Raw genomic sequence first — 26,481 nt, 5'->3', positions numbered from 1 at the left:
GCGGTTGTCGGCGTCGGCGTCTGTGTCTGCGTCGGCGTTGCCTGGTTAAGTTTTATGTTTAGGTCAGCTTTTCTCCTAAACTATCAAAGCTATTGCTTTGAAACTTGGAATACTTGTTCACCATCATAAGCTGACCCTGTATAGCAAGAAACATAACTCCATCTTGCTTTTTGCAAGATTTATGGCCCCTTTTGTACTTAGAAAATATCAGATTTCTTGGTTAAGTTTTATGTTTAGGTCAACTTTTCTCCTAAACTATCAAAGCTATTGCTTTGAAACTTGGAATACTTGTTCACCATCATAAGCAGACCCTGTACATCAAGAAACATAACTCCATCTTGCTTTTTGCAAGATTTATTGCCCCTTTTGGACTTAGAAAATCAGTTTTCTTGGTTAAGTTTTATGTTTAGGTCAGCTTTTATCCTAAACTATCAAAGCTATTGCTTTAAAACTTGCAACACTTGTTCACCATCATAAGCTGACCCTGTACAGCAAGAAACATAACTCCATCCTGCTTTTTGCAAGATTTATGGCCCCTTTTGTACTTAGAAAATATCAGATTTCTTGGTTAAGTTTTATGTTTAGGTCAACTTTTTCTCTTAAACTATCAAAGCTATTGCTTTGAAACTTGCAACACTTGTTCACCATCATAAGCTGACCCTGTACAGCAAGCAACATAACTCCATCCTGCTTTTTGCAATAATTATTGCCCCTTTTGGAATTAGAAAATCGTTTTCTTGGTTGAGTATTATGTTTAAGTCAACTTTTCTCATAAACTATCAAAGCTATTGCTTTAAAACTTGCAACAGTTTTTCACCATCATAAGTGGACACTGTACATCAAGAAACATAACTCTATCCTGCTTTTTGCAAGAATGATGGCCCTTTTTAGACTTAGAAAATCATGGGTAGGACAATATTTCTATTATACAAAAAAAATCAGATGAGCGTCAGCACCCGCAAGGCGGTGCTCTTGTTTGTATTCACTTTTAGTGTATCTCTAATATTAGAGATTTTTTATATTTACCTCATCCCTCATCCAGGGCACATAATTATACTAGTATTACTTATATGTGGAGGCCTAGGATGAAGTACTCCAAAGACAAGTAAACTTCTTTTTAAGTATTAAGCTTTTTTGACATTTTCATATTATTCTAAGTATTTTTAGCTCACCTGTCACAAAGTGACAAGGTGAGCTTTTGTGATCGCGTGGCGTCCGTCGTCAGTGTGTCAGTGCGTGCGTGGGTGCGTGCGTAAACTTTTGCTTGTGACCACTCTAGAGGTCACATTTTTCACGGGATCTTTATGAAAGTTGGTCAGAATGTTCATCTTGATGATATCTAGGTCAAGTTCGAAACTGGGTCACGTGGGATTAAAAACTAGGTCAGTAGATCTAAAAATAGAAAAACCTTGTGACCTCTCTAGAGGCCATATTTTTCATGAGATCTTCATGAAAATTTGTCAGAATGTTAACCTTGATGATATCTAGGTCAAGTTCGAAACTGGATCACGTGAGGTCAAAAACTAGGTCAGTAGGTCTAAAAATAGAAAAACCTTGTGACCTCTCTAGAGGCCATATTTCTCAATGGATCTTCATGAAAATTGGTCAGAACGTTCACCTTGATGATATCTAGGTCAAGTTTGAAACTGGGTCACGTGGGGTCAAAAACTAGGTCAGTAGATCTAAAAATAGAAAAACCTTGTGACCTCTCTAGGGGCCATATTTTTCATAAGATCTTCATGAAAATTGGTCAGAATGTTCAACTTGATGATATCTAGGTCAGGTTCGAAACTTGGTCACGTGGGGTCAAAAACTAGGTCAGTAGGTCTAAAAATAGAAAAACCTTGTGACCTCTCTAGAGGCCATATTTCTCAATCGATCTTCATGAAAATTGGTCAGAATGTTCACCTTGATGATATCTAGGTCAAGTTTGAAACTGGGTCACGTGGGGTCAAAAACTAGGTCAGTAGATCTAAAAATAGAAAAACCTTGTGACCTCTAGAGGCCATATTATTCATGAGATCTTCATGAAAATTGGTCAGAATGTTTACCTTGATGATATCTAGGTCAGGTTCGAAACTGGGTCATGTGCGGTCAAAAACTAGGTCAGTAGGTCTAAAAATAGAAAAACCTTGTGACCTCTCTAGAGGCCATATTTCTCAATGGATCTTCATGAAAATTGGTCAGAATGTTCACCTTGATGATATCTAGGTCAAGTTTGAAACTGGGTCACGTGCGGTCAAAAACTAGGACAGTAGGTCTGAAAATAGAAAAACTTTGTGACCTCTCTAGAGGCCATATTTTTCATAGGATCTTTATGAAAATTGGTCAGAATGTTCACCTTGATGATATCTAGGTCAGGTTCGAAACTGGGTCACGTGCGGTCAGTAACTCTAGAGGTCATATTTTTCAATGGATCTTCATGAAAATTGGTCAGAATTTTTCATCTTGATGATATCTAGGTCACATGAGCTCAAAAACTAGGTCACTTTGTCAAATAATAGAAATAACGACGTCATACTCAGTTCAACACTGGGTCATGTGGGGATAGGTGAGCGATTCAGGACCATCATGGTCCTCTTGTTAAGATTACTTATGGTTGTCATTCTTCTGTGACAAAACCGTATGGTGGGGGTATGAGTCACTCCTGTGACAGTTCTAGTTGATTTTGGGAAGTTGACAGTTACTTGTGGAGAACAGATAAGTACTGGTACAGAATCCAGGAACACTGGTTAGGTTATTTGTCAGCCTTTATGTAACTGAAATACTGTCGAAAAAATGCGCCAAGCCCAAAACAAACAAACAAATAAACATTCCTTCACTGCTACTTAGCATGATGAGGAAGTTATGTTCATGTGGAGAAAAGGTGGTCAGAAAATATTAGCAAATGAGCAATGCCAGGTGCATGTATATAACTGAAAGGTTGTTAAAACATGATGTTAAACCCTGACATTTTGTTAAAACATGGTATTACACCTTATGAAAGAAGCAACAAAGATTGCTGGAACCATTAAATCAAACCTGTGACACTCTGACTGGTCTTCTATTTCAGCTGAGCTAATTTGGTAAGTTGAAACCCATTTGGACATGCAAAATAGGGACCTTTCATGAATGCCTTTCAGAGAAAAAATAGTGCCACTAATCATTTGGCCATCTTTGGGGGTTAACATGTTATTGTGTCTGGTTGCAGTTCTCGTGTAACAATCTTTAATTTGTGACTAATATAGCGTTTACATTGAAGTAAAACAATTCAGTTTTGTAAAAGGATAGTCTTACGATTGATTTTTCTCCAGTTTCAGTCTGAGGTGATACAAGAAGATGCCTCTAGAAGGAGGCATTAGAGAGAAATTTTCCAATACCGGCACTTTTTATCTTATGAGTCATCGTGGTGGCGGTGGTAGAGGTGCACAGGAAATGAGTGTCTCACCAAGCTCTCAATGTGAACATTCTGGACAAGGAATACACTGATTACTGAATGGATTAACATATTTGGTAAAAAATTGTATTTTAGTTTGGTGATTTTGATATGTTTTAAATAACGCTAGAATTTTATGAAATAGTTTTGTTGAATTGCATATTTGTATTGGTTAGATATATATTTGTTTCAGTATTTTATTGAATCATTATATATTATAATGGAAAACAGTTTTCATACTAATATTTTGATTGAATTCTATTGAAATTGTCTTAAATAAATCTGGTATCAACTGCAAAGACATTGTTTTCATAAAATTATGTTAATTTATTTTCTTGTTAGATGAAGAGAATATTCTTTTGTGTATTAATATAATACTTTGCTTTTGGTATTATAATTTCAGAGTTTTTGATAGTGGCAGGGGTTTGCAGTCCTTCACATTCCTGTTTATCATGTAGCTGAAACAAACCCAAAGAGAAAAATGTAAGATTTTTGTCTTTTTATTTTGTCAGTCGGACAAGACTTTAGTGCTATATCAAGTTTGATTTTCTAGAAAGTATGTTTGATATTAATGTAATTACAATTTCAAACAGATATCTTACAGAAACAAATGAAATTTTGTATATGAATGCAAGAAATGATTGAAATTATTATTTGACATTAACATAATAAATTATTACTTTTCATGTTAAAAGGCAACATCAAAATTTATTGTTTTAAGAAATTTGTAAGTGAATGTTGATGAAGGAAGGATTTTGCGGTTCAGATGAAATATTTTTCAAGTAGGGGTCCATGTATTAGGAAAGTTGAAATGGTTAATTCTTTTTATTTTGATGACTCACATCATATGACCTTGTACAAAGTGATTTGTGAGAAGCAATTAACAAAGGTGTGTTCTTGTGACAGTCAAATGAATTTGATCTTATTTTAATTTAAAACATACATGGTAAATAATTATTCTTTATTAGAGATTGCATGAATGAGCCTTGAAGGTTTGTATCGGTATAAAAAAAGCTTGCCTTTTCACATAAGATTTAAATCGCCTTATCTAAGAATGAATTTTTTGCTCTGTGTCCTACAAATGATTATTGTAAATACATTTTATTGCATTTGTTATAAACCCTTATATAAAAGATTACACATATGTGTTTACATATAATGCAAAATGTGTTGGGCTACAGGTTTTAACAACATAAGCAACATCCCCACTCACCCAGCCACCAACAAATACAAATTAATTTATTAATATTTAATTGTTCTGATGTTTATCATGAAATTATTTTGCTCTTCTTAGTAGCATATATTAAATTTTGGAAACTATATAGGAAATTAGGAATTGTCAAATCATCCTTTGAAAATTGACCAAATTTACTTCAGGTAATTTAATGCTTAATAAGGAAATTTGATGATATTTAAATAGTCTTATCAGCTTGCTTTGATTCATAAAGAATTACTTGTTTGTTTGCTAATCAATAAATTTCATGAGAAAATGTGTCTATCCCTGTATTGACTTTGCATTCAGTATTCTGCTATTCATATTGATTTGCAGGATTTACAATGTTTCTAATGCAGCCAGTGCAATGTTGTTGGATTATCAGTTTTCGGACCTAATATCAGATGTTGACACTGTTCATTGTTTATGATATGTTAGTAATAAAAATCTGTCTCAGTTTGATTGGTAATGTTTAAGTGTGGGTAGTTAAAGTATCCGGTCCACAAATAAGCAGGTTCTTTAATTATAACAGTGCTATTAAAATATTTCAAATACGCAAAAAACAGGACTGTAGTGATTCATGAATATTATGGTCATCTTATTTACTAATTCTTGTTCAACAGACACAACTCTTTCAAATGATCCAAAAAGCATGGGGTCACCAGGCATCGAAATGTTATCTGTTTGTGGATGGGTGAAGGTTAACATGAGGTCACAGGTTTGAATCAATGAGAGCTTTAAATGACCAGGGTCACCTCATTTTCCAGCTTTGGCACAAAAACTGGTCCGATGTTTGAGAGATATTAATGGTGCATAGTTAATATAAGTTGTAAGAATTTCTGAAGTTACAGGTTTGAACTGGACTAATAAGTCATTGATGAACACAGAGAGTATGGGGTACCTCTACCAGTCTGCACCCATGAAACAGTCAGTTTAGGAGAAAAATGTAATTGTATTCTCTCTTCTTAGCAAATTTTCTGGTGTAAATGATGTCATTAAAAATGGAAAAAAACGATGAAATGAAATTTTACAAAGATTTTATTGAAAACTCAGATAGACAAAACACAATCTGTGCATGGTTTAAAGAGATACTTAGAGGAACTAGATAGGTTAATTATGATATAGATTATATTTCAGATTGGTATCTATACTGTTTGTTTAACCCATACATCAAACACACTAGTATCTTTTGTTTTTCCTTTATCAACAGCCAAGTATTGTATTGTATAACACTTGGTCCACAACTTTTTGTCTATAAGAAACAATGTAAAAGTATTTAAAAAAAACTCAGGTCATACTTTTTAAAAGTATAGAAAAAAATCTAGCAGTTTTTGTTAGGAGTCAGTATTATGTGTTAAGACAGAGTAAAAAATTCAGCTGAAATTTAGAGTGAATAGTGGACTAATTGTGGCTCAGTTTTATGTAAGGTAAGACAGTGGTTTAATTTTAAGCCTTGCTTTATAATTGCTGCTTAAAGTACCATTGTTGTCATTGTGTTTTATAAGAAGCCAAAGAAGATGCTTACTTAAACATAAGCTTTTATAGAGCAGATATACAATCTGGTATTACTTACTACTTACTTAGTATCTTGTATACAAGTCTGACCTAACTGTGTGGACATAACTAGTCTGACTTTACATACTGGTATAAACCCTTTCTCATAAAAAAAGTGTGAAAATGTTATATAAGTTGGAAGTATAGACTACAAATCAATGTTACTAGTCTGACATTGCTAATAAGACATTACAAGGCTGGCCTTACTATTCATGCATTACTTTTCTGAAATTACTTAAATATTTGTAACACATTGCTAGTCTGACATTGCCAGTCTAGCGTTACTAGTCAGACATTACTAGTCAGGTGTTACTGATCTGGCATTGACAGTTTTTATGGTATGCCATTTATACTGGTCTGAAATTAGAATTAGACATTGACAGTCAAACATTACTGATCTGGCATTACTAGTCTGGTATTACTGGTCAGTCATTACTTGTCTGATATTACTGGAATGTCATAACTTGTCTGACATTTATACTGACATTATTATTTAGGCATTACTATTCTGGTATTACTAGTCAGACATTACTAGTCTGGTTTCCTGGTCTGGCATTATTAGTCAGGCATTACTGGTTTGACATTACTTGACAGTAGTTTACTAGTCTTGTATTACTAGTCAGGCATTTCTAGTCTGGCATTACTACATGTAGTCTGGTATTACCTGTCAAGCATTACTAGTCTGGCTCTACTAGTCAGGCATTACTGGTCTGGTATTACTGGACAGTAATTACTGGCCTGGCATTTATACCGAAATTACTATAGTCAGGCATTACTAGTCTGGTATTACCAGTCAGACATTACTAGTCAGGCATTACTGGACAGTAATTACTGGTCTGGCATTTATACTGACATTACTGGTCTGACATAACTTGTCAGGCATTACTAGTCTGGTATTACCAGTCAGACATTACTGGTCTGTCATTACTGGACAGTAATTACTGGTCTGGCATTTATACTGGCATTACTGGTCTGACATAACTAGTCAGGCATTACTGGTAAGGTATTTCTGAGTCAGGCATTACTGCCTTGGCTTTAACAGTCAGGCATTACTTGTCTTGTCTGGTATTACTAGTCAGTAGTTACTGGTCCAGCATTTATACTGACATTACTTGCCTGGCATTACTAGTCAGGTATTTCTAGTCTGGCAGCCCCAGTCAAGACATAGCTGGTCTAGCATTTCTAGTCATTTTTTAACTGGTTTGGCATAAATTGTCTGAAATTACAAGTCTGACACTGCTATTATGGCATGAGCAGTCTTGATGTTACTAATTTTCCATTGCTAGTCTTATATAACTGGTTTTGCACTACTTGGTCTCATATTGCCAGTCTGGTATCTGACATGTGCCAAGTTAGTCTGGCATACTGAAAGCTGAATCTCCTATTTTACAGCATGGTAGGTAACTGCACTTGTCATTCATTTATATCTAAGATTATTTCCCTTTACCACAAGAAATGATAAAAGAAAAAAAACAAAGGTCATAAATAGATCTGGCCAGACTAGGAAACACAGAAAATTTGGGAGAAAAAAAAATGAAAAATTTAAACTCAGTAACCCAAAACATTAATTAAGTATATTTATCATTTCCACAGATATTAAATTGTAATTATGTTGTATATCAGTCTGCTGATTCCTATAAAATTTTGTACCTATTCCACAACTTCCATCAAAAATTTAATCTTAAATGGAAATCTGCTAGTTAAAATATTTTGTAGAGATCTTCCAGTTTTGTACTTACATAATATATATTCTTTATCATTTATAGATAAAAATTTAGAAGGAAAAACAGATTTTAGATGACTGATAAAATGTCTAAATTCATCATTGAGAAAAACACCACCTGTTTCAAACTGTGCTTGATCTGGATCAGTGCTGTAAACTTGAGGAATTTTGGAATTTAGTAAAATTGATGGAATTGTAGGGATAATGCATGTTTTTTCGTGTTATAACGTCTGCAGAAAGAAAATCAAAAGCTAAGACAATAACAAGGCATTTTATTTTAGAATATGTGACATTGAATTAATTGGAACATGAGTAGTCATAAATGAAGGTTTATTGAAATTCTACATTGTAGAAAAAATTTAGATCTGAACATGCAGAACTATTTTAAATTACCATTGTTGCCATTGTGTTTTATAAGAAGCCAAAGAACATTAGTTTTATAAACCAGATATACAATCTGGTATTACTTATCTTGTATGTAAGTCTGACATAACTGTGTGGACATAACTAGTATTGTAATTTGACATTACTTCCCCTGTGAAAAAGGTTCATGAACAAATTCATGAAATAGTTCATGAATAAATATTCATGAGAATCAAAATTTATGTTTCATGAATTTCGATATTCACGAACTTGTTCATTAATTAAAAATAATACATGAACAAGTTCATGAATATTGAAATTCATGAAACATAAATTTTGATTCTCATGAATATATATTCATGAAACATAAATTTTGATTCTCATGAATATTTATTCATGAAACATTAATTTTGATTTTCATGAATTTTTATTCATGAACTATTTTTGTTAAAAAGAAAAAAAAAACAGGTTTCATGAAAAAATTCATGAACTTGTCAAGGTCACCTGGTAGGAGTGTAACACTATTAGTAAAGGCCTTTTATGAAAATAGGGGAAAAAACTCGCAAAGAATTGATTTTTGGTGTAAGCATTCTAAAAGACGTATGTAACAACATACTAAAAGTATAGAAAAGTATCATGGTGCAAAATGCATTTTTTGGAGTAAAACGTTAAAAAATATAATTGAAACTATGAATTTCTGGAATCGACCCATAATAATTTCATTGTTTTCATTAAGAAAGCGAAATTTTGCATGTTAGTAGAGAATTATAACACAAAAAAATTTAAGCTCAAGATTATTTAAAAAAAACCAAGATGGCCGCCAAAATCCAAGATGGCCGCCATTAAATTTTCATTATACAGGAAAACCGTTTAAGTATTTCAAAAACTTCAAATAGTGTGAAAGATGACCAGCATCATAGAACATACATACATTTTATTTCAAAACGCACAAACTTCAGTCTTAAACAAATTCAAGATGGCTCTCCGATTCCAAAATGGCCGCCACAAGATCATTTAGGAATACATACACTGAATAGGAAAATTGCTCTAAAATGGTTTGACTGAAAATATTTTTCTTGCATCAAACATGATCCCCGGTTTTCTTCTGATTTTTATTCAGGACTGAGGATATTCTTCAAGAAAATGTAAGTTACAGACACTTAAAATAGGTCCAGATGTGTTCTGCAGCCATTGGAAATATGACAATTTTATCTAGAATAGAGAAGAACAGCTATTTAGTGTGCTGTAACATACAAGGGCATATTGGTAAAAAATGAAATCTGGCCACATGGGAATGGTTTTCTTTGACTAGAATGGATAGAAAATGAGAAAATCATTGAAATTTTGCGTTAAATATTGATACAACACAAACAATATCACATTTTTAATGTTTTGGTTGTACAGTATTGTTTCTCAAAAACTGCACATTGGTATCCTAAATATTACTGATTTTTAGTAGTCAGAGGTACAACCAACATATTTAATAGTTACTGCTTAAATGTGTAATTTGTATACAGATCCGGGTAGAAAATTACAGAACAGGGCAAAGTAGGCTACAGTTATGAAAACTGATTGAAAATTATGTTGTTACAGCTATTTTTGCCAAAATTTGACGAGTTGTCATACGTTACTGAAATTACCATAAAACCTTAGACCCTGTTGGTATCAGACTATAACCTTGTGTTTTTACATGCATCTGGGTTGTTTGTACATTTCAAATGAAACTTGCACAATGTTAGAGAAACAAGTTTATCTTATAAGCATAAAGACACTAAATAGGCAAATAGCGCAATTCTTCGCATAATGGCGGATTCATATAGTCCTCGATTTATTTTTTGCTCTGTAGAACTATTTTCCTTATTTTCTTTTCAATTCTTGCTGAAATCACATGACAAATCTATGCTTGACATGTTGGTAGCATTTTCATAATGAAATGATAACACTACAGTACTTGTCATATATACTAGAACATACACCACCCTCTACAATTTAAGGGTCTCATTCTTTAGCTGATTTAAAAATTTGCAGTTTAAAAAATGTGTGTTTGACTGAAAATATTTTTTTCTGCATTAAACATGACTCATGCTTTTTCTTTTTCTTTATATTAGTATTTGACAATATTCTGCAAAACAATGTGAGTTATAAAAATTTAAATAGGTCCTGATGTGTGCCACAGTCATTGAAAATATATGAATTTTGTAAAGAATAAAGAAGAACGGCTATGAAGTGCGTTATAACCTTTACCAAGAACATAAATTGATAACATTTTACAAAAAATATGCTTTGCAAAAGCAAAGAAACCTATATCATAACAACACTTCCACGTAGCATATATATATATCAATACTATGTATGTCAAATTAGAGTTATATGACCCAGGAGAGTGCCTATGCCTTTAGTATCTTAAACATTGTAATGGGTCCAGTCACTAAGGTGACAATGTCTCAGACTAACTGACAAACTATGTAGAATGTTCTTTGTTAAAACACGTAGAGCTAGTGAAACCATATACCTCATATATATTTTTTTCTCTGACTATCTCGCCTAAATGTTTTGTGTTCCAATATTTCATAAATAATTGCAGTTATCAGTTATCAGGGATATAAACTAGCTATTTTTATTTAGGGACCCAGACTGTCAAAAATAAATATTTAACATTAGGTATATAGGCATTTTCTCAAACAATTTAGGGGCCCAGCCCAAAATCTATATAGCCATGGGCTACTGGGCCCCTGCTAATTTGTATCCCTGGTTATGAGCTAGATAATTTCAGGGATCAGGCAAAAATCACTCAATGTTTCAAACTAACAACCTTCAACTAATGATAATCAGCTCAAACTTCTATAGGCTGGGGATGCTATATTTGACAGGTCTTTTTGTTGAAGTTCCCGTCAGACAATGGCTTTGAATTGACAACATACAAAAATAGAAAAAGAGGAAACTCCACAGGTTGCTCAACACAACAAACACGAAAATGTTGCAGGCTCGGTTTGATTGAGCCTGTTCATGGACGGTAGTGGAAATGCATGCTACCGTCCACGCCCTCTAGCCCCGGGTTGAGCAGATTTCAACATATACACATGCTAAAAGTACAAAAAATAATTCAGAGACATCCACAGATGTGTTTTCACATAGATGTTCAGCCGATGTTCTCTTACTTGAAGTTGCAACTCAGTATGATTGCCCTGACTCTTGGATGCTCAGTGTTTATATCATGCTATAACATATAGCATTAAACCACCATATTGGTATGAATGTTGAACCCCGTCTGTGAGCTGGAACTCTCTTACTGACTCAGAAGATTACCAAACCAAACGTCTCTGTCTCAACTTTCCAATGCTCAGCCTGTATTTGCTATCGTCTATCCCGTAAAGGTTTAATTTCTATGTGCTGGCCCTAAAGCTTGACACCTAGTTACAATACTGCAACTATTTTTTAGTCTCAAATCTTTTTTATGTAATTTATCTGCCATTTCAGCGTAGCTGTAATAGCTCATTTAAGGTACTTGGATAAATTATAAGTTGAATCCTCAATCGCTGGATAGAAAATGACTTCACTGTAATCTGTCTTATTAACTTACCTAGCAGAGGTGTATTTTAATTGCAGCTATAACTTGTTTCTGATAGGTCCAAATTCTAACATATTTTACAACAAGAACATGAATACTTGCTCTAATAAATAGTTGGTTCCCTTTTACTATTGTATATAACATCATGTGTGATGATGAAATCAAGTTATCACTGTAATTAACCACATACAATACACTAAGTAGCTGTTCTTCTTTATTCTATATAAAATTGCACGTATTTACAATGGCCGCAGAACACACCAGGACCAATTGAAAATGTAAAATGTCTGTAACTTACATTTTCTTAAAGAATATTGTCAGTTCTGAATAAAGATATATAAAAAGCTGGGGTCATGTTTGATGCGGGAAAATATTTTCAGTCAAATGATCGAGACTCCAGATTGTAGAGGTGGTGTATGATCTAAGTAAACATGGCAAATTCTGTAATGTTATTATTTCATTATAAAAAGGCTACCTACAGATCAAGCATAGATCTGTCATGTGATTTCAGCAAGAATTGAAAAGAAAATAACGAAACAAAACCTGAGGACTATTTGACTATCATCTATTTCGCGCCATTTTTCTATTTAGTGAAAACAGAACTGTAAACAATTTCAATGTAATTTTTCCCAAAAACATGATTATCATATGGAAATGATCCTACTAAGAAAAGATGGGAAATGATCCTACTAGAAAACAAATACTTGTACTCATATATGTTTTGTTAATAAATAAGGAAGTTATCGCTGCTTAACGACAATTTCTACTGCTGAATGACTCAAAAATTGTGTCTGTATACTTCACTATTGCCCCGTATTGAATCTTCTGGCAGTATGTTTTCCATCTTAAGCTGCATATAACAATTATCAACTTACTGTATGTAAAAGCAATGATATGAGACAATTTGACATAAAATCAATGATAATTCTGGTTTAAATGTCGTTTTTTATTGCGGCCATATTGGATTTAGGACGCCATCTTGCTTTTTTAAAAATTTCTAATTAATCTACGTTTTGTACAATATAGTAATCTAATGTTGTGCCAAATTTGGATCTCTTAAGATACATAATTCTGTTGCTATGGGTTGATTCCAGAAATCCACAGTTTCATTTATTTTTTTAACATTTTTACCCCAAAATAGACATTTTGCATCATGATACTTTCCTATACTTTTAATATGTTGTTACATACATCCTGTAAAATACTTACACAAAAAATCAATTCTTTGCGAGTTTTTTCTTTTATTTGGCATTTCGGCCATAAATGGCCTTTACTATATGAACATGAGAGATCTGCATGTGATGGAACTCTTTGAACAATTTCGGTAGAGCTTGATACAAGAAAAATTCCTGTATAAAAGGTTCATTAACATTGGCCTAGTAGTTTCAGAGACTGATGTTGTTTAAAAGAAATGGTAGGACGAACAGACAGCGATCCTTACTAGCTCAACCTGGCACCTTGTGCAAGGGAAGCTGAACTGGCGACTGACCATTTGAAACATTCTAACTAAGCACAGAGTCTTAAAGAGTACAATTTACAAAACTGAAGAATGCTATGGTTCACAACAAAGGTTTATTTTCCCTTCATTGGTGTCATTCTACCCTCAACAAATGACATGTTGAGTGAAAACAGTAAACTAAGTTTAGAGTGGGATTGGGAGCATAGTAAGAAGTAAACAATTGCTGTATAAAATACAAAACATTATGTTAAACAATGTATAATTTACTTTAATATCAAGATTGAAATTCAGATACTAGTTAAAATTGCTTCAGGGTCGTGAAAACTTGTGACATTTTAAAAGGATTTTATAGTTTTTAAAATGAACGATATATGACAACACCATAATTACTTACTTGATATTCAGTATACTCATGTTCCTTTTAAACCATTCCTAACTGTAATATGATAAATATTTCCTTCTTATTTGCTGCACAAACTTCTCAAAAATTGCTGAATCACATGTGCAAAAATTTTCCCAGCATGCAACAAAATAATGGAAACTGATCATGTGACATTATGAATTTAATGTTCATGAACAGTTCATGAACTTATTCATTATTGTAAAAGGTAATAAACCTAAGTTTTATGTTTAATGAATTAACAGTTCAGAAACTCACAATTGGGTTCAAGATCTGGTACTGAACTAGAAAAATGTTCTGAATTTTAGTACTTTTAATGAACCTGTGTTCATGAACAGTTTTGGTTCTTAGTCTTACCAACAGTAACTGTTCAGGAACTGGTAAAGTCCTGTAATTTCTTGAACTTTTGCAGTTTTTGAACCAATGGTCAAGAACCATCATTGTTCTAGAACCACAGTCTAAGAACTGTTATGCTGGTTCAGGAACAGTTCTTTGGTTCAGGAACAGTTCTTTAAGTTCTTCAGAAGTTCTTGAATGTTCAAGAACATAATACTAGTTCTAGAAAATCTTTCACAGGGGAAAACCATAACCCTGTAGTTCCTGAATCACAATTTCAATCATTATCTGAATTTCATTTTCAAGTTCATGAATTTCTTAAATTATTTAATGGATTTTCTGAAATGTTCATGAACTACATTTACATGAAAGTAATATTCTTGAACTTGAGAGTTCATGAATTTTAGTAAGTGAACTTTTTCTTACAAATTCATGAATTCTTACAAATTCATGAATAAATTCATAAAGTTCATGAACCTATTTCAGAGGGGTTATATTTTACATGACATTACTTGTATTTGACATTACAACTTGGGTAACCAAATGTGTAAAAATGTTTATCACATCAGTGATAGCTCTAGCTTTGGGTATGATTTTTTTCCTGGTGACAGCAAAGACAGTGTGAATGTTAATTAGAATATGAGACATTGAATTAAGTTGGACATGAGTAGTCATAAATCTGCAGAAATAACATGATAACATGATAAGTCCTGTTGCATTCCTGATTAACTCACATAACAATTATGTATTTATAAAAGCTTTAAACTTTATATGACTTACAGATAAGGAAAGGGGCATTTATAATGTCTGTATTTAAATGTTATACAGCGATGTATACTGGTACAGTGTGGTTTTAAACAAACCAAAAAAAAATTCTCTTAAAAGAAGGAGGAAAAATTAAAAAGATAGAGTTTAAAAGAAATTGTCATGTATACAGTTTTACTAGGAAAATTATATCAATTTATATTTTTTTAGCACATTGACCAGTGAATGGGGAGGATCTGTGGTTGATTACTTAAGGACAAAATTTTGCTGCCGGTCTTCCATCGAGTGCTAGTGTAGTTTGAATTTAATGCATTTGAAGACAAACCACGTTTACAGTAACAAAAAAATGTTACAGTAAAATAGTAATTTTGGATGTACATTTAAACTAATGAAATAGGATCAGCTGTCCAAAATTTCAACTTTTTTTATCTATTGTTTTTACTGGTATTGTAAGGATTTTGACATTTTGTGTGAAATAATGACATTTCAAACCACTTACACATGTGTGAAAGTGGGAAATATTTGAAAGCACTGCGACTTCTGCAGAACAACTGTTTTCTCTCAGACTTGTAAACATCATATGATGTCTGTTTCATGAATTGAGTTAGATTCTTGTAATAATTCCAGCCGGTTTTTGCATTGTTTTCCTCTAAACAACAGTAATACAGCATTAAGCCATGGGAATTTCCGGGATAGTCTGTCAAAGGTAAGCTGCACTTGTTTTATCAGGATTGTACAATAAATATAGAAAATTTAAACATCGGACTTTGAGGCTGATGGTAAATAACTTTATATATATTTAGTTTTATTGGAGATAATATTATATTATATCTAAATCTACACATAGGTAAAGATGAGTGCTTTGTGAACATGCAGCATGCAGTAAATATTGGTTGCAGGGCATACTGTGAAGTATTTGGTTTTGATGAAAACATTGTGGTTTTGACAAAAATATTGTGAGTTATGATTCATTGTTTTGGTTGCATACATTTTCATGTTAGGGACATTTGTATGTGAATCTTCTTTAAATGGGTATGCCTAAATAGCTTCCTAATAGGCAAAATATAATAACAGAGTGCTTCTGTGTGACATTGAGTTTCAGTAAGTATATGTAGTAAAAACATTTATTATATATATTCTATAAATTCTGTTAAAAGTAAGGCTTGTATTTCACCAGTAAATATGAACAGGCAGAAAATTAATCCATATTGTACCTTTTGTATTGTATGTTGCCAGACTACTTTCATTTAATACGCATGACCTGACACCATTCTATATAGCGCACATAAAAACTTTACTCGTTTCTATTTTAATATCAACAAACATTAAAGATTTCATTTGATAACAAAACAACAAACAGAAGGTGGAGGTATATAAACAGTAGATAAATCTGGGACTTTGTATTCGGCTCTCATGGATTTTGCAAGGATGGGTCACACTTGGTGCTTGCGCGCCTCATGAGATCTGATCTGGCAAAATCCACTCAAGCCAAATACAGCATCCCAGATCGAGCTACTATTATAATAACCCTATTGTATGTCTAGTTTTGTAAAATGTGTAGAAATGAAAATTTTGCTTTTTGCTGTAAAAACTTGGTTGCATCTTAAATGATTCTTTAAAGTATTGTAGAAGTTTTAACTGTCAATTTACATTTTCTTAAGTGTCCTATGCCTCTTTAAAGGTGCAGCTTGTTTTCAATATTTGTTATGGTAAACAAGGCAATATTATGTGAATAGTCTGTGTTAAAAAAGTTGTCTTGTAAAAGATTTTCTGTTGATTTCTGCAGGAAGCATGAAAATGCAGCAGTTTATTTGTACTACAATTAGCTGAAGATCAAATATCTCAGTGAATGTCTGAGTAACTTTGTAAACTGCAATTTGTTTCATGGCAACCAATTGAAAAATAGGTTTATTTTATTATGTTTTGTCATGTTAAAAGGATATTAAAGCCATAACTAATACATCGGTGTTAGGAGAATAGCATATGTTGGATGCACCTGACTTTGGCTGCAAGGTATTACACACAGGGTAGAAACGATTGAACATCCAAAACGGAAATTATAAATAAGCGATGCCATTTCAACCATTTGTCGAAATATGATAAAAATGGCATAATTTTTTTTTCGATTGATACTTGGATAATTACCAAATAAAGGTATGTTTATTCCTTAAGATGTTTTTCGAAAGGCATATTTCAAGTGTTCCTCAGTCAATATAAGTCAAGAATGACTTACATGTGCACCAAACAGAAGTTAAATTTGCTCATGTGGAAAAAGAGGCATCTGAAGATAATGATATGACACTGCTTGATAAATCTACAGAAGTACAAACAGCCAGTCGCCTGTTGATAGAATTGTTAGTACCGGTTAGATTGTAAGGAACAACAGAAAAGTGAACTAGTCTACCGAAGAATCTTAATGAGATTTTGTTCTTACAAATTTAGTTATGAATACTTGGCACTAAAACCAAACAACTGCCAAATTACAAACAAATATCATACCTTGTAACGTATGAGTTCAAGGACAATTTATTGACAATGCTGGACTTCTTTGATAACAATTTTATACACGTATATTATCAACTGGAAGAGGAAACTCTGGTTTCTTCATGTGACACTTTCTGAAGTTTCAAAAGAAAGTTGGTTATTGCTTTTGATTACGGTAACATAACGACGGTACTAAATACACTTATTGATGAAATCTAAGATGAATTATCACTTTGATATATAAACTATTGACTACTTACAGAAAAAGACTCGTAAACTCCCTTGAAGGGTAAAAATAAATGAAAATAACAGCGACGTGTAACCCAGATACTGTGTATGTCATATAATCACGTTGCTGTTTCAGTTTTGGTTGTTCACTGTTTCTGCACTGTGTATTACATGTACTTGAAATCTATTGGAAATGTTTATACAGGTACGTACTTTTAACATACATTGTATTTCTTAAAAAGTTTCGAATACTTGGTTTGTTCATACACAATGTTGTATACTATACCATATTTGTGCGAGTTTAGTATCAGTCCATTTAATGAATTCAGGGATGTAATTCATCCGCTTTTAAAAATGCCAATTTTAAACAGTGGTCTCCCTTGGTTTTTTTACAGGGAATACTAGAAAATTAAATTTAGTATGGTGGTATATTTCTGCCATGAGATAGCTAGGTAGCTTTTGCAATACTTCAAAAAATTATCTTGATAAAACGAATTTTCCTAAAAAGATTATCTCAATAGTGGAAGGTTTCCTGGAAATATTATTGTGATAATTTACATTATTTTCTCAATCCTTTTTGTGTAAGTGCCCACAACTGACATTTATTAGCTAGATCACCTTTCTCGATACTTTCAGAAATTTTCTCGATATTTCAAATTTTTCTGAAAAGTTTATCGCAATAGCCTAAAGTTTCCTGGAAATGAAAGGTGTATTGTAAAAAAATAATTTATTGCGATAATGTTTTCAGAAAAGTGCACAACTTTGATGGAAAGTTTAAAATATTATCGTGATAGTTACCAAGCATCTCGTGGCAGTTCCAAGCATTAAGGCGAAATTTTGCACTAAAATATTTTCAGGAAATGAATAAAAATATCTAGAAAATATTATTTCAGAAAAAATTCACACATTTCCTGGAAAGTTTACAAATTATCATGATAGCTACCTAGCTATCTCGTGACAGAAATATGCCACCATAGTTTAGGTCAATGATTGATATCTAGTTTTGAATATTTTCATGAGTAGATTAATCCATTAAAAATGGAACCATACATTAAAGTCCCATAAGGCTTTAAATTTTATGTTGAAAAATGATGAAACAGCTTTCCAAATAGATGCTGTCCAAAGAGATGCTATGCATTATAACGTGGTTAGAAAACTACTACTTTTAATACTGAACATTTGCAATTTGAACCGAAAAGGGAGATAATCAAAAATAACAGATGATGAATTTTATCAGTTTATTATAATATGGCATCACTGTATCACAAAACATGATAGATCTATTATGTTATATATAATTATCTTTATCATAATGGAGTAGGGATGTACATGTAGCTGCTATACCAGTATAGCTTGCTATGATACTAAGATTAGTAAATATATGTGATGAAATTTACAACTACCACATCTGTTAAACGAGCTGTCATAAGAAATATAATTATAATTTTTTTATACACCCGAGTGTCCGTCTGTCCGTTAGCAATTTCATGTCTGCTCTGTAACTCTTGAACGCTTTGAAGGATTTCACAGAAACTTGCAGCAAATGTTCACCACATGAGATGACGTACAGAGCACATGTTTTGAATGGCTCGCTTCAATGTCAAGGTAACACTTAGGGGTCAAAGATCTTTGCTTCTTGTCCGCTTTGTAACTCTTGAACTGCTGGAAGGATTTTAAAGAAACTTGGCACAAATGTTCACCACATGAAGACCACATGCAGAGCTCATGTTCGGATGGCTTGCTTCAAGGTTAAGGTCACACTTGGGGGGTCAAAGGTAATACCTTCGGGTGTATATTGCTCCGCACTGCGGTGCTCTTGGTTATATTTGAGGACCACAATGGACTTCTGAGCTCATCATTACTCTTATTTATGTTATCCTTAACATGTAATGTTTTGTGACATGGCTCTTTCAATTTATGTCCATACAGATTTGTTTATTGTTTAATAATTTATGTAGGGATGTCAATGGTTAACCAAGTACTCGCTTGGTGTTCCGAGTATCAATTACGAAATTTAGTAATTGAGTACTCGGAAAAATAGTAAAAGAAGAAAGACTAGAAACACGCCAATTTTAACACGGCTGTTTAAATGACACCAAAGTGTGTACCTGTCATCTTTTCGATCAGTTACCCAGATTATACAAACACAAAGGTGTAAATTGATGTACAATAGTCAATAATGACCACTGACAGGTAACACGTGTTTGCAAAATCATGATCGCTGTAAATTGTAATTATGCTGCTTATTGCAGTACCGCTTATATTATAAACAACTAGAAAACCCACAACCTACCTGTGTGCAAACACCCCGAAGTCATTATTGCGATTTATGATAAAATTCCGCAGGCGAAATCATAGATTACCAGTCGAAACTGGATATTGGACAAGAATACCAATAAACCTTAGGACATGTAACATCTGTGAAAATAAGTTAGGGGACGAGTATCATTATCTGTTTGAATGCCGCCTTTTTTCAAATGATCGCAAAAAATTCATTAAACGATACTACTTAAGACATCCAAACGTATATAAATTAGAGCAACTTTTGAATACCAGTAACAGAAAAGAATATTTGAATTTGTGCAAGTTCGTTAAAATAATACTGTTACAATTAAGATAGCTCATATTCTATAATTAGCCTTTAAATAATGTCTATTGTGACTCTCCGATGCCCTTATTGGGTATTAAACAAGTAGTAGATACCAGAATTATACTTATACATAATTATACATATATATTTGCCAACTAGAAATAATAATTTTGCATTTTGTCATGTTAGTTTTGTTAAAACTTTGTTGATAATTTACTTAGTAAGAGTCTCAAACATATTGTTAATACGTTACCTCATTGATTCATATATACATGAAATGAGTGAAATAAAGGATTTTGACTTGACTTGAATCGACTTGCAAAAGTTAAAATTAACCCTACCTCATAAAGAACATTATCATTTATAATTTGAAAAGTAAACCATTCCAATTTTATGCCAACGTCACAGTTTGCTCCAGAAGTTTGGCTTAGCATTTTATTAGTTGCCGATATATAGAGTAATTATGATCTTAAATGAGCTATTAAAATTTACTCAGTTTTCGTATGTCTTTATATTGATACTGTAGTTATACTTAAATATCTCTCTAAAGAACAATATGGTTATCTTTATCCCATTATTTATGAACAAAGGATAAATACAGCTGATTCTCGCCTATTCCGGTTACGGAAACCACTTTTAACGAGTAACCGAATACTTGATCGAAAAATTCGGTATGTACTCGATTACAAAAATCGGTACTCGTTGCCATCCCTGTCAATCAATTAGTCAGTCAATCAGTCAGTAAATCAATCAATCAATCATTGACGATACACTTCTGTTTTGCTCTGATGGATGTGGATTTTATCATAGTTTTGCTTTTTTGCCTACAGGCAAACTTCTTCGGACCACTATATTGCAGGAAACGCAATGTATATTACATACACACCAAAGTTGTTATTTAAAAGTACAAATGTACCTTGTTTCATGTCATGAAAAATGCTCCAAGTGCACTGAGTTACAGTAAGTGAGTATCAAGATTGGTGAATTGGCAGAGTGCATAGCCAAGATGTTTTGAAGTTCAAAGTAATTACACCATTAAATTACATATATGAATGGGAGCAATGTTGTACTGCAACATATCATTTTCGTACCATGAAACATAATTATCTTTTCACACCAGAATCATAGTATATGGTATGTCTTTTATACTGCACATCCCTATAATTTATTATCTTAGAGACAGTAGTTTGATTAAATTGAGCATTTTGCATTTTATAGAAAACTACCACTTACTGTGAAATCTTTAACTAATTTTCCTGTTTTATTTAAATCCACAAAATTTAATCCCGTCTCCAATTTTGATAAAAAGTTAAAACCCACAAATTTGTATTGTCATGAAATAACTGATTTGCCCGAAACCACTGAATTTTGTGCCCATGAAAATAAATGATTTTACAGTATTGAAAACCCGATCGCATGTAAAATTGATTGATAGCGTTAGTTTATTGGAAATAAATTGGAAATAAAGAAAGAAACATGTAATTTTCAGCCATATGTATGGCACAGTCTGAAACTTCATTGATCTTCCATAAAAAGCTGAGGTAAATGCATCAGCCGTATTGATTATCGTAACTGTCAACAGGAGGTATTGTACATGTATACCAAGGTTTTGTACATGTACAAGATATATTGTTTGAGTTGTGTTCATAAACTTTGAGTTTGCAAAAAACATGATCGTGATTTGGTTTTTAGTTTGCTTAACAAATGAGATATTGCTTTAATTTCATCGGCAGTTTTTGTATTTAGTGACAGTATTAGATTTATTGACAGGAATTCAGATTTATTTGGAGAAGTCTGTTTTGTTAATATAATGTTTGAATAGAAAGACATTGCTTTATCAATCATGTATACAAGATATTGATGTCAGTGTCAAATTTTGTTGAGTGATCCTGTTTATTGATTGGTTAATTAAATATTCAGATATCATTGCAAAGAAACAAAAGTCTAAAAATGACACATGACAAAAAATGAACATCATGTCAAATTCATGTCATGTCAAATTCATTACAAAGTGACTGTTGCATAAAAAACTGCACATGATGCAAAAGTAATTGAGTGATTGCAGAAGTCGATGAAATCCTATGGCTTGTGTAACAGTACTTTTATTGCGAAACTGCTAATCAATTATTAAAATACCATCATTTATAATGCAGCATCTATTGCCAGATAATGAATAGTTCTGTATGTACAGTATCATAACGGATGTGTGCTATGGAATTTATTGACCAAATATCGCCTGTTTTTTGGTCACAAGAGAGAAAATTGGCTTGTAAATATTGATTGCTTGTGTGAACAAAATATCTGGTTAACAGTCACAGATAGACCACTGTTCACAGAGAGCAGTAGTCCTTTGTTTTCTCTCTATCAGTTTTCTATTTATATGCATGAATAAACTATTTGTTTCCATATAAGGAAAGTTGTCATAATTCTGTCTTTTGTGTTGAGTGGGGATTAGGATAATATCAACACAAATTGGGAAGAAAAATGGAAATAAATATGAAAGTGAAATGAAAAAATATTAGCAGACGCAGCATAACTAAAAAGAAATTATGACCATGACCTTTTTGTATCATTGAAGAAAACTGTTGATTTGCTGGGAGTGGATCATTGGATGTTACTATATTTTAACAGAAGGTTCAATATTAACAAAGAATTTATTCACATCATTGATTAATACGTCAAAACTGTAGACAGGCAGGCACTCATTTTCTCCATATTTGACGTCACTGCAGACTTTTATAGAAACAAAATGTGGGCATCAGGGAATACGCAATATAGGTGAGGATTATATTTATATATTGATGTTGGTTAGGGTGAACACTGTTTCATGAGAAAGGAATGTTACAACATCTATTTCCATTTTTGTTGCAGGAAGAAAACATGGAAGTATAAAAATGCATTTTACAGTCATTAGTGATCTTTGTTTGCAGGTGGCTGCACTTCAAAGGTAAAATTACACAACAAAAGAATTAATGGGAAAACGAGTTGTCTATCTACTGATCTGTCTGTTGTTGTTTACTGTTTAATAACTCCCCTTTTGGGTATTAACAGATGTGCAGACGGTGTAAGAGAAAGATTTTTACAAAAGTATTTTGACACATCTCATTCTTTAGAACAGGGTGGTCTCTGGCACAGTTCACACAGGTTTGATCTATATTACTTGGTAATGGAATTTATTAAGTGTTTTTGAGACATTCAGTAGGGGAAGTAAATGCTGGCTAAGGTTTGAAATATCCAGGTGAAGTTAATCTTCCTTCGTTGGAGCTGTATTTAGACCATGTCTGTGTTGTTCTGGAGAGAGTTAGTACAAACAGTTTAAGTGTCCAAAGTTTAGTACCAGTGAATTCATCAGCTACTTTCAGACTGTGTTCAAAGTTAAAACATGTCTTTATCTGTAGCTTTCTCTTTATGTTCAATTGACAAACATCTGTTTAGTTGTAGCTTTCATGTTCATTGACCAAACATCTTTTTTGATGGACTGTAAATGGTTGTGTATCTGTAGCTTTCTCTAAACTGTGCATTATTATTATCTGTTGGTTTCTATTTTGTTGGGTTAAACGTCACACCGACACAATTATTGGTCATATGGTGACTTTCCAGCTTTGATGGTGGAGGATGACCCCAGGTGCCCCTCCCTGCATTATTTCATGATGAGTGGGTAGAACCACCAACCTTCCGTAAGCCAGCTGGATGGCTTCCTCACATGAAGAATTCAACGCCCCAAGTGAGGCTCGAACCCACAACGATGAGGGGCAAGTGATTTGAAGGCAGCGACCTTAACCACTCGGCCGCAGAGGCCCCTTTTCTTTCACAGATGGTGTGTGTTCACAGTCTAAAAACCTGTTTTCCGTATTTCTCTCCAGACTCTATGTTTAAGGACCCAAACATACGTTGGCTTTTGTTTGTCCATACTATGTAATTCAAGAACCAAGAACAAACATCTTTTATCTGTAGCTTTCTCCAGACCGTGTGATGAAGGGACAAACACCTGTTTTCCATAGCTTTTTCCAGACTGTGTGATGGAGGGACAAACACATGTTTATCTGTAGCTTTCTCCAGACTGTGTGTTGAAGGGACAAACACCTGTTTACCTGTAGCTTTCTGCAGATTGTGTATGTTGAATGGACAAGCACTAGTTTATCTGTAGCTTTTTACAGACTGTGTATGTTGAAGGGACAGACACCGGTTGATATGTAGCTTTCTCAAGTCTGTGTATGTCGAAGGGACAGACACCTGTTAATATGTAGCTGGCCTCTAGATGTTTATGTTCAAGAACCAAACACCTGTTAATATGTTTCTTTCGCCAGACTTTGTATGTTCAAGTTCAGCTACCTGTTTTCTGTAGCTTTCAAGGTTCATACTGTGTGCATTGAAGAACCTAACACCTGTTTTTCTGTAGCTTTCTTCAGACTTTGTATGTTCAAGAACCTAACACTTGTTGTATGTTCAAGAACCAGGTACCTGTTTTTCTGTAGCTTTCTTCAGACTTTGTGTGTTCAAGAACCAAACACCTGTTTTTCTGTAGCTTTCTTCAGACTTTGTATGTTCAAGAACCAAACACCAATTTTTCAGTAGCTTTCTTCAGACTGTGTATGTTCAAGAACCAAACACCTGTTTTTCTGTAGCTTTCTTCAGACTTTGTATGTTATTGATCCAAACACCTGTGTTTCTGTAGCTTTCTTCAGACTTTGTATGTTCAAAAACCAAACACCTGCCAGTTTTTCTGTAGCTTTCTTCAGACTTAGTGCGTTCAAGAACCAAACACCTATTTTCAGTAGCTTTCTCCAAGCTGTGTATATTCAAGAACCAAACACCTGTTTTTCTGTAGCTTTCTTCAGACTATCTATGTTCAAGAACCAACTGTTTATTCTGTAGCTTTCTTAGACTGTTTCTGTTCAAGTTAGAAACAGACCTGTATATAGAAAGCTCTCTCTTGGAATTTGTATGTTCAAGGGTGGAACACATTTATCTAAAGCTTTTTCCAGACTTTACAAAATGAAGGTTGATCTTTTGCTTTTCCCAGGCAATGTGTGTTGAACAAATTTTTTTAGCTGTTTTTAGACTGTGTATGTTAAAAATCAAGATTGAAAAGCCACATGTAGCTAGACTGTATTCAGAGTTTCAGTCTGTTTTTATCTGAAAGTACTTGAAAATCCTTTATATCAATATTTAAATAAATGTGCAAGTAAAGAGGTTCCAACATTGGATTGTATAAAAATGGGGACTGAAACTGTTAGAGATGCACTTGACACCAGTTACGTGACAGTACGCATTCACTTAACACCTATTTATAGTTAAGGCAAAACAATGCTTCATGATAAATGTTTCGATAATAAGGTGACTGCATGTAATGGCAAAGAAAAGCATCAGCATTTAATGGATTAAAAAAAGCTGTAGGTTAAAAACACCTATTACACCCTCACCTGTCATTAAAGTTGCACCAGTAAAGCAGCACGCTCGAAGATTTATGATTTTTTGAAATTGAGAAAACATTATCCTTTCTTAGTAACTGTAACAAAATTGGTGCGATTCTGCAAATTTCCAAACTCAGTTGTACTTTATCCATTATTATCGCATAGTGCTAGCAACACTAATGTATTTAAAGTAACTACTGCACCGACATCTCTATTGTATATTTGTACATTCAGTACCATGCACATAATATTACAAATATCCATGTGCTGATAATTACCTTGTATGGCACATCGTTGGATACCTTGATTGCTACTTACGTTTCACTCATCCATCATGATGAGAGTATTCGCAAATGCAAAAACAATTGCTCTTTGAATAAATAATAAAATATTCTGTTGAGCATATATTAAACCATATTACTACCATAACTCAATCTCATACTTTTCTTTTATTGAGTTATGTATACATTTGCTGCATTTTTTTTTTTTTTTTTTTTTTTTGAAAATGACTCTGCTATTAGGGGAGACAACTGTATAGGAGGTTATATTTTTACCTATATGGGTTACAGTCTTGACATCAGCTTAAAAAATACAGATATAAGCTGTAGATGCAGAAATGTAGATATTTGGTGTAAATCTACTGACATTCTGCTTTATTTAAATAAATGTAAAAAAAGAAGTTTTGACTACAATAGAATTACATGCTATTTAGAATCTGGTTTATTGTAACAATAGTTTTTTCAACTTGGCTACAAGGGTATGTCTTGTACATCTGTACAAAAAAATATTAACAAAATAATGTTAGAATCTAAAATAAAAGTATTAATAACATATGCTGAATAATGAATTCGGGTACTTGATACTGAAGTCAGCAAAGAACTAATTTCATAAGAACACCTGATAATTATTAGTAAAGAGTACTTCAGTCATCAATCAAAATGGCGCTAGAAAGACAGAGCAATCTTCACT

General features: G+C 33.1%; 1 protein-coding gene across 7 annotated transcripts in view; it reads left to right on the top strand.

The window, feature by feature from the left end:
• LOC123556943 (tripartite motif-containing protein 2-like) overlaps nt 1-26,481 on the top strand; it is a 79,934-nt gene that overhangs the window by 15,044 nt on the left and 38,409 nt on the right. Inside the window, exons 2-3 of one of the 7 annotated variants that reach the window (XM_045348046.2) lie at nt 3,294-3,492; nt 3,819-3,898. Coding sequence is in view for 2 of the 7 variants with exons in the window: in XM_045348044.2 (XP_045203979.1) it covers nt 17,702-17,713 (12 nt within the window). In the remaining 5 variants the exon portion in view is untranslated. Of the gene's footprint in view, nt 1-3,293; nt 3,493-3,818; nt 3,899-5,888; nt 6,056-14,870; nt 15,576-15,730; nt 15,753-17,644; nt 17,714-22,417; nt 22,877-26,481 lie in introns of those variants that run through there. The other 6 variants (XM_045348044.2, XM_045348049.2, XM_045348048.2 and 3 more) reach the window with 6 other exon arrangements.

Source organism: Mercenaria mercenaria, chromosome 5 (assembly GCF_021730395.1).
Source record: "Mercenaria mercenaria strain notata chromosome 5, MADL_Memer_1, whole genome shotgun sequence".
NCBI lineage: Eukaryota > Metazoa > Mollusca > Bivalvia > Venerida > Veneridae > Mercenaria > Mercenaria mercenaria.
Note: the sequence above shows the minus strand (reverse complement) of the source record. Positions and strands in the feature narration are given on the sequence as shown.